This window comes from Anopheles ziemanni, chromosome X (genome assembly GCF_943734765.1).
Source record: "Anopheles ziemanni chromosome X, idAnoZiCoDA_A2_x.2, whole genome shotgun sequence".
Lineage (NCBI taxonomy): Eukaryota > Metazoa > Arthropoda > Insecta > Diptera > Culicidae > Anopheles > Anopheles ziemanni.
This window is the reverse complement of record NC_080707.1, coordinates 7,648,622-7,668,784: the sequence shown is the minus strand read 5'-3', so window position 1 is coordinate 7,668,784 and position 20,163 is coordinate 7,648,622. Positions and strand designations below refer to the sequence as shown.

General features: G+C 53.3%; 2 protein-coding genes across 2 annotated transcripts; both read left to right on the top strand.

Annotated features, from left to right (window-relative positions):
* Positions 1-1,174: 1,174 nt before the first annotated feature.
* On the top strand, positions 1,175-8,695 carry LOC131290682 (sushi, von Willebrand factor type A, EGF and pentraxin domain-containing protein 1-like). Its single transcript, XM_058319845.1, has 7 exons — positions 1,175-2,582; positions 2,711-2,974; positions 3,104-4,386; positions 4,496-4,640; positions 4,722-6,764; positions 6,997-8,457; positions 8,538-8,695. Exons 1-7 carry the CDS (start codon positions 1,175-1,177, stop codon positions 8,693-8,695), a joined length of 6,762 nt encoding a protein of 2,253 aa, XP_058175828.1.
* Positions 8,696-9,818: 1,123 nt separating this feature from the next.
* Positions 9,819-16,080, top strand: LOC131290871 (intraflagellar transport protein 140 homolog). The gene is made up of 7 exons (XM_058320056.1): positions 9,819-9,965; positions 10,032-10,405; positions 10,471-10,692; positions 10,760-11,757; positions 12,699-12,991; positions 13,070-14,455; positions 15,019-16,080. Exons 1-7 carry the CDS (start codon positions 9,819-9,821, stop codon positions 16,078-16,080), a joined length of 4,482 nt encoding a protein of 1,493 aa, XP_058176039.1.
* The last annotated feature ends 4,083 nt before the right edge of the window (positions 16,081-20,163 follow it).

Here is a 20,163-nt window from a genome sequence, read left to right as displayed (position 1 = left end):
ATCAGGTTTAAACAGAATCTGCTACCTTTCGTTAAATGCAGTGAACAGTAACAAAAAATAATTACAAACGTGATTTAAATGTGTATATATAAAAAAACGAAACACTCACACTAAGCTTAAAATGAAATGAACGGACGGTCATGAGAGAAATATAGAATACAACAAATTATAGACTTGTAATTATTACCCTGCACGTTTCGGTTGTTTCATTTCCCTTTTCATTAAAAGGAAGTGTCGAAAGAAAGATTTTATCAACTGTCAAGAAAAGCGACGCTGTTTCTATTATTTTGAGGATACTCTCCTCCTTCGAGAAAACACCTTTGAAAACGCACTGAATCATCTTTGTTATATGAAGAATAATAAAATAGAAGACTTTGGCCGATGTAAGCAGTGTTTTGAAGGTACCAATCCTTTGGGGAGTACGGAGTAGGGGAATGGTTTTATCACTGAACGTTGGTAGAATCGTCGTCCGGAGTGGGTTACGATGAGGTCGAAGATTGTGCGGTTTAGATTTATTTTGAAGCTGAACTAGGGCATGCAGTTGCGTCAGTGTAGACGCTTCCACAGTAGAGCGAGGACCGCCGAAGAAGTTACCTCGCTTCACCAAGTGTCTGAGCGTAAGTCTAAGGTTATGACATAAACTTTTTCACAGTTTCGGCTTATGATGAAAGATCGTCAGATTATGGTCGGAAACGAAAGATAGCACTTTGCTATGAAAGCGTTAAGGAAGATTTTTCTGGATTTCATATTCCAGAAAGGCTCTAAGTATGGCGGTATCTCATAGCAACTTTGATTGACCGTAGGTAACCTGACCACATATATCATGAGCTTGCTGCGGAAGTGGAGTTTGCAGTGCTACGAAGATTTGGGCATCGTGCACGGGTTTAAACGTCTCAATTTCTTTTGTTTTGTCTGTGTAGTGTTCGGGAACATATCTTTCATATTGTGATAAGAGCCGGCTTAGTTAGCTACGGCGTTGCTACGGGTTTAAGCGGGAATCTTCGACGCAGAGTGGCAAGGCGGTCGCGATTAGAATACAGGAAGTGCGAGTAGGGCGGGTTCTCTGGGCTGTGCGTCTGCCTTTGTGCCTCTGTACGAGAATTGAGTGCAGGAGAAAGACCTTCTACAATAAACTTCCACATTCAGTCGTTCCTCAAGCAGTAAGCAGATCGTAATGGTGGTGTTCCTTGCTAGATGGTGCTCGCTGTACGCGTTTCAGGTGTTGGCGTTGCATTTGCTAACGGTGTCGAACGTAGGAAGCTTGCGGCAGGAGGACACGTCAGCTACGCCGCCAACTTCCGATGCTAGTAGTTTGAGTTGGCCTGACGATGAGCTGGAGCTCAGCACGACGACGGTTGGTGGTGATAGCGTCGAACCGGACGAGTGGGTCACGGGCTCGACGGTCGATTTCTGGAGTCCCAAGAGCGTTGAGCTGAATGAGTCCTCGTCACCGCGGGTGGAGTTCGTGAATGGACGCTTCCGGAAGCACATTAACGAGCTGAAGATGGCTGGCGATCGGCTGGATATTGTGTTCCTGATCGACGCCAGCTCCAGTGTCGGTCCGAGCAACTTCCTCAGCGAGCTGCGGTTTGTTAAGAAGCTGCTGGCCGACCTGGACGTCAGTATGAACCGGACGCGCGTCGCTGTGGTGACGTTCAGCTCGCGAACGAAGGTGATGCGCCACGTGGACCAGATTTCGAACCCTCAGCCAGCGAACGACAAGTGTCTATTGCTCAACTATCAGCTGCCGGTGATTGAATACAGTGGAGGAGGAACCTACACCTACGGAGCCCTACGTGAGGCGGAGGCGATCTTCGAAAAGTCAACCGTATCAGGCGGTCCTGCCAACCCCCGTACTATCTTTCTCATCACCGATGGATACTCGAATGGGCCGAGTCCGATTCCGGTGGCGCAACGCCTGCAGTCGACCGGTGTGACGATGTTCGCCATCGGTATCGAGTCGGGTAACGACGCGGAGCTGGCCAGTCTGGTGACGTCTCCCGAGCATCGCTACCTGCTCACCAGCTTCGAGCAGTTTGAGACGCTCGTCCGACAGGCACTACACCACGACTACCGACCAGGTCCGTCGCTGCCAGTGGCTAACGCCACGCTCTGTGATACATTGTGTGAATCGGGGAGCTGTTGTGACGTCCGGGCAGTGTGCAGCTGTAGTTCCACTTCGGGACACTACCGGTGCGCCTGCGAACCTGGATATGGTGGGTCGGGGCTGCGAGGTCAATGCCAACCATGCCCAGTTGGGACGTTCTGGGTGGCGGGAGGACAGTGTGAACCGTGCCGCAGCTCACGCCATATAACTCTGCGACCAGGGGCTACCTCGGAGCGGGATTGCGTGTGTCCGCATGGCTACCAGGAGAACGAGGACGGACGGTGCGTTGCCATCACCTGCCCGAAGCTGCGTGCACCAGAACACGGCTACTTCGTGATGGACCCGAAGCCTTGTGGACAGGTGTTAAATGCGGCTTGCGGCACTCGATGCCGACCGGGCTATGAGCTGACCGGTAGCAGTATCAGACTGTGCCAGGAGAACGGCGAATGGTCCGGCACCGAGGTGAAGTGCACGAGTATGTATCTCTGAACTCAGTCATCATATAACCAACGACGATGGTTTTCCACTCAACCATATCTCCAAAGTGTCCTAAGTTTCGGTGCTCCATTGACCCTTTTTCTGTACATAATCTCCTTCTGATAGTGAAGAAATGTCCTCCGCTCAGCATTCCCTACTATGGCATGGCGGTATGCAGCAATCCCGATCTGGACCTCTTCTATGACTACACGCCACGCAACAAGTCCTTCCTGCAGAACTACAGTGTCACGGCCGAGCGGCTCACGGTGGCGATGCCTATCGACACGGAGTGTGCGTTCAAGTGCGGCCAGGGCTTCTACCTGAAGGGTTCCCACAATCGCTACTGTCTTCCGCTATCCAAGTGGGACGGTCTGCAGACGACTTGCACGCGTAAGTATGCGCGGATCAAAACAGACCACGCTGGAGAGCTTGTATGAAGTCTGAGGAAGATGTTTCCATTGCTAGGTTCATGTACCTAAGCTTATCGATTCTTCAATAATTCGTTTGTTTCACTATCAGAGATTCTGTGTCCTGCCCTGCCGAAGGTGGCATTCGGCACGTACGATCCAACCGACTGTGCTGAGGCAAAGTCGGCGTTCGGTGCCAACTGCACACTCGTGTGCGATTTTGGATTCGAGATGAAAGGTGGACCATCGACAAAGCAGTGCGGGGGTCGTCGAACCGGCGTGTGGAGCAAAACAAAGACACCACGCTGCATCGACATCGTACCGCCGTACATCGAGTGTCCGGGCAACTATACGGTGCTGCTGGACGACGACTACCCGTATGCGGTGGTCCGTCGACTCCAGCAGCCGTACGTGTTTGACAACAGTGGCGACAACTACACCTACTGGTCGAAGCCGGCACTCAAGGATGGTGGCAGTAGGCTGCCGCTGGGCGACCACCAGTTCACCTACGTCGCGGTGGACGCATTCAAGAACAAGGCCCGCTGTAGCTTCACCGTCTCGGTGATCGACCAGACACCGCCGGTGCTGGAGCAGTGTGTGGATCCCCCGGTGCAGTACATTAGCGACGCCAGTAACCCCCAGGAGCTGCTGGTACAGTGGGACGAACCGGTGGTGTACGACAACGCCGGCTCGGACAACGTGACGCTGACGGTGAGCCACAGTCCCGGGTATCTAGCGGTAGGTGTGCATCACGTCCTCTACCGGGCGGTGGACACCTCCGGCAATGAAGCCGAGTGCACGGTGAAGGTGGAGGTGCGTCAGTATAACTGCGAGGGACCGATCCCGGCGCCAGCTCATGGCGTGTCGGTGTGCGCGCAGAACACCACGCACGTGTGGTGCGAACTCAGCTGCATCGGTGAGTACGCGTTCCACGATCGCCAGGACGGTGGCGCGGTACGTATGGTGTGCGAGCGGGCCCGGCCGACCTGGGGCCAGCCACTGGCTATTCCGGAGTGCAGCGAAACGGTGCACCCAGTCGGTGTGGAGAAGGTACTGACGATCCGCCTGGACGGTGCCCCCGATCCGAGCCTCTGCGGCGACAAAGATGCCCAAGGTGAGGTTTCGGAAGCGTTCACCGAGGGGCTACGAGATGCGATGTGTGAGGGGCAGGAGGAATGCACCCTGCTAGCGACGGTACCATTCTGCTCCGGAACCATCGACACACCCACCACCGATGACTCGATGCGGTACCGGATCGTACGGCGAAGCGTTGTACCCACCGAGGATGACGCAGATACATCGAGCGGGGCCACGGTGAAAGTGGTTGTGTACAAGCGCATCTCCCAACAGCTCGGCATGTGGCGCCCCGATGGGAAGCAGTCGGAGAACATACGGGTAACTACGCTAGTTCACGAGTTTCTAATTTACATAGCTTCTCGCGGGTACGCGCTACTAGAGGACTGAAACGCGTTTGATCTTTCTTCCTCCACATCGGGTATTGCAGCGAATAAAAGAGGAGCTAGACAAAATCAACGCCAACAAAAAGTTGCGTCGTCGGCTGGGCACGCTCAACCTGGACCTCAGCGTGCTTAAGCTGGACGAGAAGATACGGTGCGCCAATGGGAGCATCGCCAGGAAGCTCGTTTGTGGTAGGTTCCATTGATACCGCGTCGATTGTCCCTTCATCGGCCGGGGGTGTACTAACTGTTTTTGTCCTCCTGCACCAACAGTTCACTGTCCACGGGGTACGTATCACAACCACACGACCAACAGTTGCAGCAGTTGCCCGCTGGGAACGTACAACGAGCAGACGGGTCAGTCGAGCTGTCTACCCTGCCCGAAGAATCACTCGACCCGGCGGCTCGGCTCGAAGCACTCGGTGGAGTGCAAACCGCAGTGTCCGCCCGGTACGGTCGCCAAGCTGAAGCCGGCGAAATCGGTCAAAGCGGGCAACCGGACGGGTGGAGCGGGCACGACGAGATACCACAAGACGCTGATGCCGTTCTGTCGCCAGTGTGAGCCGGGCTACTTCCAGGGTCAGTACAATCGGGCTCAGTGCCAGCCGTGCCCGGTGGGCCATAGCTCGGCCCGAGGATCGACGCGCGTTGCCGACTGCTTCCAGCTGCCGGAGCCGGGCAGTGGAAGGCCGTGCGAGAACGGGACGTCGCTGTGCGGACCAAACGGGCGGTGCGTTGTGGATCCGGCGGTTGCCGGCGGGTATGAGTGCGCCTGTGAGGGGCACGCCGTTGGAGCGCACTGCGAGAGGACGCTGGATGCGTGTGCGTCGGCACCGTGCTTCAATGGGGGACAGTGTCGGGTGCGCGGCACTGGCGGGTTCGAGTGTGTGTGCGTGCCTCCGCACACCGGTGGACCACTGTGCGAGCAGTATGTCGATCCGTGCAGGGTGGGATGGTGCGAGAACGGAGGAAGCTGCGTGGAGACGGAGGGTCGGGCCGTGTGCGAGTGTGCGGTGGGGTTCGAGGGAGCGCGCTGTGAACACCGCAAGGACTTCTGCGAGACGCGTCCGTGTGAGTCGGAGGGGATGTGCGTTAACGTCGGCGAGGGGTACAAGTGCGTGTGCCCACGGGGTAAGACGGGCCGCAGGTGTCAGCTGGAGCCGTGTGACTATATGCCTTGTCCGAGTGGCGCCCTCTGTCGGCATGGGGACGACGATGATCAGTTGCTAATCGTGCTGCAGGGTACGAGCGGTGTCAACCACTCGTCGCCCGTCTTCTCGGCCAGCTACCGGTGCGTCTGTCCCGCTGGTCTGCGGGATGTCAACTGTACTGTCGTGGACAACCCGTGCGAGACGACGCGGCGTGACTACTGCCGCAATGGCGGAACCTGTCAGCCGGTCAAGCTGCGCAAGGTTCGTGCGCCCTCGGGAGAAGACTACGACAGTGCGGAGGAGGACGATGAGGAGGCGTACCGGGCGGTACGATGTCACTGTCCACCCGGTTACTACGGGGATCGCTGTGAGCGTCACCCGTCGGTTGACTTGGTGCTCCACTTCCCGCCGGGGATGGGCGTGCACACGTACGCCAAGGTAGTGCCGACAGCTCAGGATGTTACCGCCTACCGTGCGATGGCGGTCTGCGGTTGGTATCAGACGGACGACGACTTCAACTACGGTGCCCTTGTCTCGTACGCTACGGCTCGCGAGGATAACGCACTGACACTCACCGACTACAGCGGGCTGGTGGTGTACGTGAACGGGGCACACGTCGTCACGAACGTATCGCTCAACGATGGCGAGTGGCACTTCTTGTGCCTATGCTGGACCAGCGACGCCGGTGGCCGGTACGAGCTGTTCCTCGACGGGGAGCTGCGTGCAGCTGGGACGAACCTGAGCGCCGGAGTTCCCGTACCAGCTGGAGGACTACTGGTGCTGGGCCAGGAACAGGATAGGCTGGGTGGCGGCTTCAGCGAGACGGAGTCGTACCGCGGCCGGATGGCGTATGTGGACGTTTGGACGCGTGCGCTTCCGGCATCGGAGGTACGTCACCTGTACCACACCTGCGAGCCGTACCATGGCGATCTGGTTCGCTGGACGGATGCGAAACTGCACACCGTAGGCGCGGTGCGCATGGAACCTTCCGGCTTTTGCAGATCCTGCCCGCGTAACCACTCGCTGCCGAACGGGTCGGTTCGGTACGATATGGCCCGACAGCAGGCACACTTCCAGTGCGACGAGGGATACGAGTTGATCGGACCGCCAAGCGCTAACTGCTTGCGCACGTCACGCTGGACTGTCGGTTCGCGTTTCTGCAAACGTAAGTACAAACTCTGTTGGCGATCCATCCGAGGTACTAATTAAGGTACTACATTTTGTGGAGTTATTTAGGAGATTTCATGTGGTCCCTCAGTGGGATTTGGAATTCTGACATTCCAGAATTAGATTTGATTGATGTGCGTTAGCCGTAACAAGTCATACACAAAATTTGTCGATTTCTTACACATAAAAGGATCATTTGTCATGTCTATTTGAATTATTCTTGGACCTAGTTATACGATGTGGAACCGTCGGGGCTCCTACAAACGGCCAGGTGGTGCTCTCCAAGACCAGCTACGGTGGTGAGGCGCGGTTCAGCTGTGACGAAGGGTTTGTACTAGCCGGTCTGAAGATACTCCACTGCACAACCAACGCTACCTGGTCTGGTCCAGTGCCGGAGTGCATCAGCATTCTCAAGTGTATCCCGCTAGCGCTGGATGAGTGTTCCGGGGTCGGTGCGATAATCTACGCCACAGAACGTGGCCCCATCGGTCGCACCCAGCCGGCGTACGATGTTGGCGTGCTAGCGGAGGTTCGGTGCGCCCCCGGATTCACGCTGGAGGGGGACAATCTGTTGACCTGCGACGAGGGTGGCCAGTGGGATCTACCACTCCCGGCTTGCTTGCCGCCCACGGTCCCGACGCAGACAACGCCAGCGAGCCTGATCATCCGCGTCAGCCGTCGACCGGACGTGCACTTCTGGAAGGGTCTGAAGGACTATCTGCTGCACGGTTGCTTCGCCGTGCGGCCTGTGTCGCCATTTTGCCACTTACCTGAGGCCGGCGGCAACTGGAGCGATTTGCAGGGGTTTTCCGTGCAGCGAGAGTCCGACCAGGGTTCGAGCATCGACGTGAAGCTGCTCTCGTTCCTGATGCGCTCCGTCCGGACGCACGGCAATACCTCTTCGGAGCGGTTGACACCGAACAGCTTGCTCCCGTACATTCTGTACGGTTCGCTCGACACGATCGCGTACGAGTCGCGCTTTCCGCCGCCGGTGGAGGATGTGTACCGGTTCGTAATCTGTCAGTTCATCGACGTCATCTTGATGGACCGGGAGCTCAACTACGACGGCGAGCTTGAGGTGGACATTGCGCTGGAGGAGAATACGAACGTGAAGATCAAGTACCTTCTGAAGCACGTCGTTCAGCCCCTCCACCGGCAGTACCAGCAGTGGGAGGAAGAGCGGAGCGCGAGGGAGGCGGCCGCCCTTCGGAAGATCATCGGACTTGCGCCGGAACTGCCCACACCGGCACCTCCGAAGCGCTGTCCCGTGCGCCTACTGCCGACTCCACCGATCGATGGTCGGGTGGTTGCGGTGGACCTGCAGAAGGTGCGCGTACCTCCAACGACCGGGACCGGACTCGAAGGGCTTCACCACAGCGAACTCCTGGCGGATGTTGGCGATCGCGTGCGCTACGGCTGCGTTGAGGGGTTCAGCATGCGTGGTTCCGGTGTCAGCGAGTGCGGCACAGATGGCCGCTGGACCTTGCCCGACGGCTTCTGCGAAGGGGCGTTGTGCGAGGACCCTCCGGTCCGGGCGAACATGCACATCGCACCCGAGTCGCTCGATACACACTACTACGTGGACGACGAGATCGAGTTCCGGTGTGCGGCCGGCTACGCCATCAAAGGACATCCGATCATCAAATGTCAGCACGACGGCCGTTGGACCCCTATCCTTTCTCGCTGTACACGTAAGTTCAGCCTTCAACCCCCTTTCAACCTACGATGCTTTTCTACCATAATATGTATACTTCCCACCCCGTTTTTTAAGGCATTTCCTGTGGACGCCCGAAGATTCCTCAAGGTGCTAAAATTCTCTCTGGGAACTCCTTCTTTTTCGGCGACGCACTAACGGTACGCTGCCATCAGCGTACGGTGGACATTGTATGTCAGGCCACTGGCCAGTGGACTCCTTTGGATGAGTGCTGAAGTGCTGATAAACAGGCCAACATGAAATAAATCTTTCATTAACCTCATTTTTGGAAATAATCTAAACCTTATATCGTTCGGAATCATGTTTTGTTAAACCGTTTAATAAAATTTACCGTAAATCTACTGTCAAAACGTTTCTTTAACAACCGTCACCAAAGCGTCTTAAATATTTAAATGTCTAAATTTGTTGCCTTTGAATCCATTCATAAATTCAATTGTGTTTCCACGACGTATCCCGTTATATGCCAGGGTACAAACCGACAGATGGTTGGCATACAATGGATTGTTTACGTTTGCGGTGCATGCTTCAAGGGCAAGGCATGTGACCGCTACGTACGGGAACACAAAAGATTCGTCAAACTTGACCGTGAAATGTACGCACCAACACAAGCGAAGAATAACATCGTGCAGCCTTGAGGAGTTGGTAGAGATGGGGTTCGGACATTTTTTTTGGAACCAGTCGGAACGGAAATACCGAACATACCACAGTGTGCCAATGTTGTGCATGAGACGTGTGTTTAGTCTTTCTTTCGATCAAAGGCTTACTAAACTTACCCCTTTGTGTACATAGAAACTTAGTCCACCCGTACAAGGTAGGGTCAGGTCTCAGTTAGGGTTCGAACCCACACCGCCGTAAAAAGCTTTATTTTAATGCTCGAATAACTAAACAAGCAATGTATTTAACGCATGGAAAACAAACGATAGAAATAGTTTCTAATTAATCACTACAAAGAAAAAATTAATAAAGAATTACAGAGCAATGACCAAAGCTGGTACGTCGGGGTGTCCAGAAAAGTAACCATTACGACCAATACAGCGGCAAAATGGACTACATAGAATGTTCATGTTATAATCATAGCTTCAAAGGAATGTTTGCAAAGCAATACGCCTACGCAGAGCGAATTTAAGAAATACTTCTGGTAGGAATAAACTAGGTTCATCTGCAATCGCAACTGGAACGGAGCGGGAAACCTAGGTTCGGCAGGGTGCTCGCATCGCTAGTTGCCATGGTAACGGTTGTTATGGTTTTGTCGTAAACAAACGCAACCTGATGGAGGATCAGCGTTTGCGTAGCTTTTAAAATAAAAAGTGATTTAGATGATATAGTTCCGAGTGCAGTATGACGCTTTATTTCGACACCAAAGTACAGTTTTTGGACAGCGAGGCAATCAGCACGGTCAGCTCATGGCACGCCGTGGAACCGATCTTTGCGGTGGCATCGTACAGCAATGAGCGTGGCGGTTCGGTGACTATCTTCGACGACACGGTACGGTGCAGCTGTGGCCGTTGAGGGTGCAGGTATTAATCGACCGGTTTTCCATGCACATCGTAGGGCATTCCGCTGCGCGATGTAACGTTTCCGGTGCACCCGACCTCGCAAGCCACCGTGCTCACCTGGCACCCGGAGCGAAAGATTCTGCTGACCGGCTGGGAGAACGGGGAAATCCACGCGTGGTTCGAGGGCAAGCGGGACTTTGCGACGGTGAACGGGCCGCACAAGTCGCCGATCATGCTGCTGGAGTTCAGCGAGAAGGGCGGCCGTGTCATAACGGCGGACGCGATGGGTGTGCTGACCGGTTGGCGGTTCGACGGACAGTCGCAGTTCCTCACCATGTTCAACCACGATCTGCGCGATCCCCTGCTGCACATTACCTTCCGCCGGTCGATCCAGAGCGCCAGCAGCAAGGAGCTTACCAACTTGGCGAGGTAGGTGGCGTTCCGTTCTGGGCGGCCTTCCATTTGACACGCTCGTGTCTGTTGTCTGTTTGCAGGGCCGCCGTTGCAGGCGATGAAGCTGCGCTCGATCAGCTGACAAGTTGGCGACCGCGGACGGCCGTACGCAACCTGGCGCATGCCAGCCTGCAGGACAACTATTGCTTCTACGCGTGCACGCAGGCGGGCATACTGTACTACATCAGCCAAACCGGCACCTGCACGGAGATTGTGCGAGGCGATAGCATTCCCATCACGCAGATACTGTGGCATCCGAAGCAGTAAGCTGTGGAGTAGCTGTTTGTTTGTTCTGTAGTGCTATTTTTAATTATTATCTACCTTTGCTAGAGACTCGATAGTGATTCTGATGGAGGACATCACGATCGGACACTACGAGGTGGACGCGAGTGGCCAGATTACCGAGCTCGACCGGGTGAAGCTGGCGGGCAAGGTGTCGGGCTCGAAGAGCGCCATCACGTGGGTGGCAGGCTGCGCGCTGGCCATTCTCACCGGCGACCTCTCCGTGCGCATCTGGGACATCGAGACGAACGACAACTACGTGCTGGCGATGGAGCTGCCTACGGCGAGCGGCGAGGACGGCAGCGGCCGACTGCCCGCGTCCGCCATGGAGGTGTTCACCTGCGTGGCCTACTGCCGGGATACGCACACGCTCAGTGCCGGCACCAGCCAGGGCAATCTGTACACCTGGCGGAGGATGAGCGGCGCTTACGGGCGCGTGTTCGCCAGCGCTCACGAGGCCGGTTGGCAGCTGACGAACGTGACGCCCGTCCGCGGCACAATCAAGAGTCTCACCTGGGGTACGACCGACACGAACCGACCGTGCATGATGGTCAACTGCCTGTCCAACGTGTTCATCCTCAAGGAGCAGGCGCTGCTGGCACGCCACACCCGCACCGTCTGGGCGACGCAGCGCAAATCCAACGAGCTGCTGCTCCGGCACGCCAGCGGCCGCGAGACGGTACTGCGCACGGACAGTTCCATCATCCACCTGGCGCTCAACGAGCTGCACATCGTGGTCACGAACGGTCGCTCGGTCGGCGTGTACCGTATCCAGCAGCCGTTACTGCACGGAAACACGGTCGGTGACACGCTCAGCAGCAGTGTCTCAACTGCACGCTCCGTGGCGATGTCCGAAGCAGGCGATGGAGGTGCCGACGAGCACGACCCGAACGCACTGCTAGCCACATTCGTGTGCAGCTTCGCGGTCGACTGCGTGTCCATCTACCTGTACGAGCAGAACATTGTCGCACTGGGAGTGGAGCAGGTCAAGATCTTCTCACTCAGCGGCGTGATCCTGCACGAAATCATTTTCAACGACAACGAAGGTAAGCTTTGGCACACGGTTCTGTTGTTTCATCTGCACTTTAACACTCTTTTAGGGCTGCTGGACGCAACTAGGCTTTCTTAATTGGTTTCGAACTGTGCGGATACTATCTGCTGGAGAGGTTTCTCTTGAAAGCGATAAGTAAACGCATCATTAACCTAAAAAGGTTTACAAGGAAAGCAGTTCCTACTTGCGCCTTATAGGTTGACGAATGGGAACCATTAGGTTCAATGCCCCCAAAAACAGTGTATGCCCTGCTTATCCCTTGATATTAATCCTTTGCAAGAATTCCAAGTCTTTCTAACTGGATTTCTTGAACTGAGACTTTTGCATTTGGCTTCAACAATGAAAATTGGGCAACATGTTTCGTTTCCTTCTCCTATTGTTCCTGCACTTTGCTCGAAACCTCTTTGATTGCTCCCATTTTATATAGATTTTCTTCTTTTGTTGCTTTCTATGAGTTCTTTTTGATTACCACTAGATTACCTTTTAGTTTTGTTTTTAAAACTGCTGTGTTTGCTACATTTATTGACTTGAAATGTTACCGCATTGATTGTTTCATAGTCGAACGCGGTCATGATTCATTTGTTCAGTTTTTAGGGCATACTAACAGTTTGAAGCTATTGTTTTATACGATGTGAGTTTCGTTGATTGTAGCTTCTAATATAATAGGGAATTAGGAAACAAAAAGCTAAGTTTTTCCACTTTCGCTTTCAAATTCCTCTTGCACATGTTCATGTTTGATTGAAGCAAACAGTTTTGGAATATTTGTTCTTGAGACCTTTCAAGATGTTGAGCTCTTCTGTCAAGTGTTATAAGTTTCACTAGACAAACGGCTTTCGTACAAACAGATTTTTTTTAATTGTTCATTTCAATTCGTTTTTTCAAAAACCATTATGCTTTCGTTCGTTTACTTAATTTAATTGAAATTTATACCTTCAGGCAAACCGATCGGCGTTGATCTGCTCGGGCCGTTTCTGACGATCTTCACGCTGAACGGCTTCATCAAGCTGTACGACGTGTCGCGGCACGAGATCAAGCTGCTGCTGCCGCCCAAGTGCGCGTACGACATGTTCGAGAGCTTCGGCGAGATCATCCACGCCAAGACGAACGCGACCGGCACGCACGTGGCGCTGACGATCGCCAACGAGCAGCTGGTGCCGGACGGGCGGCTTCACCTGTGGAACCTCGAGACGCACGTGCTCAGCCCGTGCGAGTTTCGCTCGCCCTCACCCGTTGCTGAGCGGCAGCAGCTGAATGGACGTGTGCGATGGGCCGCCAAGGAGGATGTTGCCACGACGACGACGAGTGAGGAGACGGGTGCGGGGCAGTGTCTGCCGGTTGGCTTCTACTGGGACACGGACGATGCGCGGCTGCTGGCGTGCGAAACGAAACCCTTGCCTAAGCAGCAGCAGCAGCAACAGCAGACGCTTTCAGGTGTACGTGCTTCACAGCCCGTGTCGCAGATACATGTGATGTTCGTGGACGCGCAGCGTTCGGAGTTGAAACAGCTGGAGGTGGTAGAGGCGAGTGGCGGAGGGATCGGTGGAGAAAGCCCTTCGGGAGAGCAGCAGCTGATTGGTCTGTGCGTACCGCACCTGGTGGTGCTGAAGAGGAACGAGATCGTGCGCCTGCCGTTGCGCGACTTCAAAGGGCTGGAAGCGTGCGACCTGGCCACCCGGGGTATGGTGCTGAACTTTAGCCTGAACGTGGCGCAGGAGAACATGGACCAGGCGTTCAGCTGCATACGCTCGCTGCGCTCGGACACGGTGTGGATGAACCTGGCCCGGCTGTGCGTGCAAACGGGGCGGCTGGATGTGGCGCGGGTTTGTTTGGGGCATCTGCGGCGGGCGCGGTCGGTGCGTGCGCTGCGCCGGGCGATGGAGGACGACACGCTCGAGCAGGAGGCCCGGGTGGCCGTGCTGGCGATCGAGCTGGACATGGTGAGCGAGGCGGAGGCGCTGTACAAGCGGTGCGGCCGGTACGATCTGCTGAACAAGCTGTACCAGGCGTCGGGCCGCTTCGACGAGGCGCTCGAGGTGGCGGAACACTTCGACCGGGTGCACCTGCGCAACACCTACCACCGGTACGCCGAATGGCTGAAGGAGAACGGCAAGACGCAGAAGGCGATCCAGTACTACGAGCGCACGAGCAGCCTGATGCACAACATCAGCCAGCTGCTGATCGACGATCCGGTCGCGCTGAAGAAGTACATGCAGCAGACGACCGACCCGGAGCTGCTGCGCTGGTGGGCGCAGTACGTCGAGAGCAGCGGCGACATGGAGGGCGCGTTCAAGATCTACCAGCGCTCGGAGGACTGGTTCGCGCAGGTGCGCATCCTCTGCTTCATCGGGCAGGTGGGGCGGGCGGACGAGATCGCGCGCACCAGCGGCGACCGGGCGGCCTGCTACCATCTCGGCCGCTACTACGAGAACAGCGGCAAGTTCGCGGAGGCGATCGGCTTCTACACGCGCGCCCAAACCTACGGCAACGCGGTACGCATCTGCAAGGAGAACGACCTGCAGGACGACCTCTGGACGGTGGCGTGTACGGCGCGCGCCCGCGACAAGGCGTCGGCGGCGGCGTACTTCGAGGAGGCCGGCGACTATCGGCGCGCCGTGGAGCTGTACCACCGCGCCGGCATGCTGCATAAGGCGGTCGAGATGGCGTTCAAGTCGCAGCAGCCCGAATCGCTGCAGGTTAGTGACCGTTTCGTGAGCTGGAAAACATATTCCAAATCATTCCAAGTGCTTCTCACTAGTGTTGAGTCAAGTAGCTCTCTTTAATGAACAGAGCGAACCACTCTCGCTCACCTTGTTGAACGGAGCGTAAGGGGTGACTCTTTCCCGAGGGAAACACCATTCTGAGCGCTATCGTAATCGCTCCAAAGAGCTCTACAGATCGTTAGCGATATTCGCTCCGGAAGAGTACTGTCGATCGTTATGGAGCGCTGTAGATCGTTTGGGTTTGTAAAGGTGTAAACGGTGACCAGTACTGTAGAAATTATTGAGAATAATATCTCTTAAATATCTTCTATATCGAAACGAAATCTTCTATATCAATCTCTTTCTCCAACTTAGAGCGTAAGAGCGCGCTCAGTTAAGTGAGCACTGGAGGTACCTCTTTCGCTCCCTACACAGCACTACTTTTAACATTGAGCCAAATCATTCCAAGTGAATTGTACTCTATTCCAACTCACTCACTCTGGATTATAACTCACGTTACTGCATATCAACTGACGTTGTTCTCATCATTACTGCAGGTGATCGCGTCCGAGCTGGATGCCGCCTCCGATCCGGAGCTGGTGGCACGCTGTGCCGACTTCTTCGTCGGCATCGAGCAGCCGTACAAGGCGGTGCAGCTGCTCGCCAACACCCGTCAGCTGCAGGCGGCCCTGGCGGTGTGTGCCGAGCACCGCGTCCCGCTCACGGAGTCGCTGGCCGAGGCACTAACGCCGGCCAAGGAGGCGGACGGGCTGGCGGAGGGTGAGCGGGTCGCAATCCTGCTCCGGCTCGGCGAGATCCTGCAGGAGCAGGGCGACTACCACTCGGCGACGAAGAAGTTCACCCAGGCCGGCGACAAGGTGCGCGCGATGAAGAGCCTGCTGAAGTCGGGCGACACCGACAAGATCATCTTTTTCGCCGGCATGTCGCGCCACAAGGAGGTGTACGTGATGGCGGCCAACTACCTGCAGGCGCTCAACTGGCAGAACGACGCCAAGATCCTCAAGCACATCGTCACGTTCTACACCAAGGGGCAGGCGTACAGCCAGCTGGCGAACTTCTACGCCAACTGCGCCCAGGCCGAGATCGACGAGTTCCGCGACTACGACAAGGCGCTGAACGCGCTGCAGGAGGCGGCCAAGTGTCTCGCCCGCTCGGTCCCTCCCTCCGCGCCGGCCGTCCTCGACACGCTGCACCAGGCGATGGCGGAGGTGCGCCGCGTCATCGAGCTGCAGGACGCCACCGAGCGGCGCGAGTACGCCAACGTCATCAAGCTGATCAAGGTGCGGCTGGAGGATCCGCAGCAGCCCGCCGAACCGCAGCCGCCGGTGCGCATCTGGGACCTGCTGACGCTGCTCGTCGAGTGTCTGGTCGCGACCGGGCAGCACCCGGAGGCGCTCCACTACGTGCGGGAGCTCGCCCAGCGCAAACCGGACTGGTACCATCAGGAGCTGCTCGACAAGGCGGTGCTCGATCGGCTCGTCGCCGAAACCGGCGTCAACCTCGAGCCGTACGTCAACGTGGCGAAGGCGAAGCGACCGGCAACGGCCACCATCTCCAGCATGAGCGATGACGAGGAAATTCAGGAGGAGTTCGAGTAGCTCACTCCAAACTGCGCCTTCGTGATATTTATTGATCATCAGTATTTATTTGTTAATTGCCGCTCGTTCTGTTCCCCCGGAGTACGTCTCAGTAGAAAGTAGCGTTTGTTTACGATCTAGATCTGATATTTTTATCTCACTTTATTTATTTCAAACAAACATCTTGTAATGCATTCCATTTTCATTCCTTCGCCGTGCGTGCAATTCTTGAAAAACAACTTGACAGGCAGGTTTCACAAGAACTCCAGCTTAATGTGGACAAGTATTCCTACAAACGAGCTTACTTAAGCTTAGTTCAACATGAACTGTTACTCAGGAGGTTGATGAAGAACATTTTTTAGAACATTTTCAAACCTTGTTTTGTAACTCGCCGAGCAGGAAAACATTGTTTGACGTCATTTGATCGACTATGGTTGCGACGAATGTCTTAAACATTTGTCTCGGTTTAGCACATTACAGAGCATGTTTTATTTAACTTCTCAATCCCGAGTGCATCTGTAACTTTGAGGACGACTGTATTAGAATACAAAGAACGTAGAAATAGAGGAACGAAACCAGTTCGAAACGTGTTAGGAGAATATTGTAATGTTAAAAGTGACCCGTCCATCGTGCTAATATGATTATTGCACAGACTCCTAAATAAAAAAGTAGTTTTTCAGTAAGTAGTGGGTTTAATATTAAAGTAATTTGAGTAATTCCAACAGGTTTTCGATGGACCTTATTATAGTTCGGACTGTTTGCAGAAAGTAAACAGGATAGATCTGGAATGACAGAATGATAAAAGGATTAACCGCATGCAGTCTGCTAATGAAATCAAGACGGTCCAAGCGAACCGTTCGTACTGACGTGATTTTAATAATATGAACAGTGTTAAAGGAAGCATCAATGTAACATCCCAGACTAAGCGCACATTGTGAGGTTATTTAAAGCGCAAGCCCTGCATTCGCAAAACTCGCACGACTATACTGGCGATGTGTCGGTGCTCCATTCGCTCCCGCCTTAAAATCTCGGACGTTCTACGGGTTCTTCCTAAAAGCATCCCCTTCCCTTTGTTCTCCCTCTCCACTTCCAAACTCAAACAGACATCAGGATCCCCTGTGCAGTTGAGGTGTATCTCGTAGTGTACGGTGTACGGTTTCTGGACAGATGAGAGGCCTGTCACTGGCGTCGGCATCACGGGCGGGCCGTGCCGTTTGATGTTGGTTAATTAAATTTAAACAGTTGTTACTTGTGGCGAGTTAACATTATAACACCCAGAGCGCCACTCCACTGCTCCGGACAGCGTGTCGGATTTTCAGTTCGAGAGCTTTTGTTGACGTTCGAACGGCGGGGCCCTGGGAGGCTGCAAGACGTTCCCTCCGTGCCAAGGGTGGCGAGGGACACTTGTCGCACCTCGGATGGGTGGTTGGGGATTGTTTTTCGGTTGTTTACCGAAGGGAGGGGAGCAACAAATCCTGCCCTCCCTCGTGGGCTGGAGGAAAGATTGTCGAATATAACCTTCTCAGCCTCCGGCGTGCAGGTTGAGTTTCCGGGGCATGTCCACTCTTGAGGACGGGGGTTCTTCCTGTCAGATCCAGTGCCAAACGAATACCCAGACCAGGTGAACAGTACCAGGAATCTTCATCTCGCACACACACACACCCGACTCTGCACCGCCGAGGGGTTCTGTACGTGCGTGCGAATGAAAGGAGAACCTGTTTTTATTTGACTAACAGCTTGAAGTTTGACTGTTGTTCCTCTTGCTGCTGTTTGTTGTTGCGAATGCTCACATACCCGTGTGTTCGGGTCGGTGTCAGTTGTGCGTCTTCCCAGTATGTTGTAGTTCCGGCCGTACGAGAGCGTGCGGGATCGCCCCCCGGGGATCTTCAAGACCGAGCGAGGAGTTCGCTTTGTGGGAATTGGGAGCCTGCACCCTTTGCGGGTTTTGTGTGCTGCGTTGGTGTTTGCGGTTTGTAGGCAACTTTTTGAGCACTTTCATCGACCTGAATCGGGTGGAGCGGATGTCCTTTTTCGGTTTCGATCGGCGTCAGTCGAAAAGGGGTTTCCCTCGTCGATGTGTGTGAATATGACAAAAACAAAATAAACACACAAGGGCTAGTAACGATGAGGAGCTCGAAATAATAGCAGCAGTACGGGGGAGGGAAAACCAAATGATCTAGCAGCCCGAGCCGTTTTACTCACATCGGAACGCTCGGTGCAATTACGCCGAAGGTAGTGATTAGTGTGCTAGCGCTCCCGCCTCTCGTCTCTCCCGGCTCTGCTCCAGTTTACAACACAGGCTCATCTCAAACCACCTTCCTACCTCATAATCGCTACCAAGTCCCGGCAGAAAGCAAATAATGGCTCGCCGCTCGGTTTTCGCCCAACGGTCGAGAAATAAGACGCGCTGGCACAAAAAAAAAAGTGTAATCACTGAGGATGTCTTATGCTTGGCCGGGTGCTCGAAATAGGTCTCCGGGTGCAGATCGAACGCAAGTACCCTTGGCGCTATGGAGGAAGAGGAGGAGGAGGAGGAGGGGGAGGGAGGCTTGGGGAAAAGGCTCCTCGGTACATTGCAACGGCAAAAGGTGATGGAGACTGAGAGTGTGCACTTTAACCAGCGCACAGTGTACCGTTGCACGGAGTCTTTTGAGGACGTTCAATATTATTTTTTCAAATGTGAATAAAAAAACGACAAAAGTTATAATGTTTTTGTTTGTTTAAAAGTCAAAAGTTTTTATTTTTATAATTCAAAGAATCCTCCTAGAATGTATTATTATTATGTTTCAAACGAAAGCCATTAGTAACACTTTTCTGCATATCGTTGGTATTTATTTACCTTTAAACCAACTTGTTTTAAACGACTGACTACGTGTTCTATGTCGCGTTTCTGAACAAGTTTGCTCTTTTTAAATAAGAGGACAGCATACATTTCCTAAAAAACGCCAGAAAGGAAACCGAAACGCGATTTGATGTTTTCAATATAGAACCCTTTTGAATGGATTATCAACTCTTTAAATAGTAAAATTACATGAAATAGTCACCACTAAAATATTTGTGATTTTATCGTAAAATTTTTTTCACTGTTTTCATACTTATTTTAGTTGAATTTTGATTTGTTTTCAGCAACACTTCGTTCACCAATTTAAATCTTCATTTTTAGAAACAAAACAAACCAGTTATCGTGAACAAAATCAATAAAAATAGAGAAGGGTTTTCTTTGTATGAAGCACTAAAGTTTTCTTATCGTCCGGACTTTGCCGACCCCTGTTTTAGATTATTTGTTCCGCATGTCTCATCACTTTATTTTTATATAAGCACGGTGCTGTATAAAAATGAGCGTTTTGATTGGTTTTTTTTTCTCCTTCAACAGCCTACAGTAGCAGACCATCGGACAACTGAATATCGGACAGTTTTTATGTTTTGTTATCTTCTTTTCTAAAGCAGATAACGACATGACGTACTTTACAGGGAGCTTTTCCTAGCTTTCCTCTCCTGCTAGAACGATGGTAAAGTGGAAGTTTTATCTGTGGAAAAAATGAGGAAAAAGTGGAGGACGGCAACATATTTTTTTGTTTTGTTTCAAAATTTAAAACTAGAAACATACTATAGTATTACGAATAATAAAACAATAATTTATTTGTGATTTGCAAGGTGTCTGACTTTTAAAATAAAGAGTTATTTCACGCAATTCTAAATTGATTGTCAAATGAAGCATTTTTACTGCATCTTTTATACATATTCGTAACGCGTCGGACAACATACAAATATCTTTAATTGTTATCTTTAATTATTACCACTGTGCAGCGGGTTTCAGAGCGCTATGAAGTGTTTACAGGAGAACGCAGTAATAGCCCATCCCTCGAACCAATGTTTAGCTTACTCACCTTGCCCGCCCGTCCTATCACTCAAACCACAGTGCACCCCACTCCTCCTCCTCGCCACACCTTTAGCTACACCGATGTTATGCTTCCAATGTACCTCCCAACCAACCAACCGAACCATCCCGCACCGCTCTTGTGGCGTGTGTTTTCTTTCGCAACTTAATGAACTAATCCGAATTTGCTCCATCTTGTTTCCTCGAGGCTTAGGGCTTTCTTCCCT

Excerpts from the sequence above, each read along its gene's own strand:
- LOC131290682 (XM_058319845.1), top strand. The coding sequence starts at position 1,175 with ATGGTGGTGTTCCTTGCTAGATGGTGCTCGCTGTACGCGTTTCAGGTG. Across the intron at positions 6,765-6,996 it reads CGGTTCGCGTTTCTGCAAAC|TTATACGATGTGGAACCGTC; the intron begins GTAAGTACAAAC and ends TCTTGGACCTAG. Across the intron at positions 8,458-8,537 it reads TATCCTTTCTCGCTGTACAC|GCATTTCCTGTGGACGCCCG; the intron begins GTAAGTTCAGCC and ends CCGTTTTTTAAG.
- LOC131290871 (XM_058320056.1), top strand. The coding sequence starts at position 9,819 with ATGACGCTTTATTTCGACACCAAAGTACAGTTTTTGGACAGCGAGGCA. Across the intron at positions 10,406-10,470 it reads GAGCTTACCAACTTGGCGAG|GGCCGCCGTTGCAGGCGATG; the intron begins GTAGGTGGCGTT and ends GTCTGTTTGCAG. Across the intron at positions 11,758-12,698 it reads CATTTTCAACGACAACGAAG|GCAAACCGATCGGCGTTGAT; the intron begins GTAAGCTTTGGC and ends TTATACCTTCAG.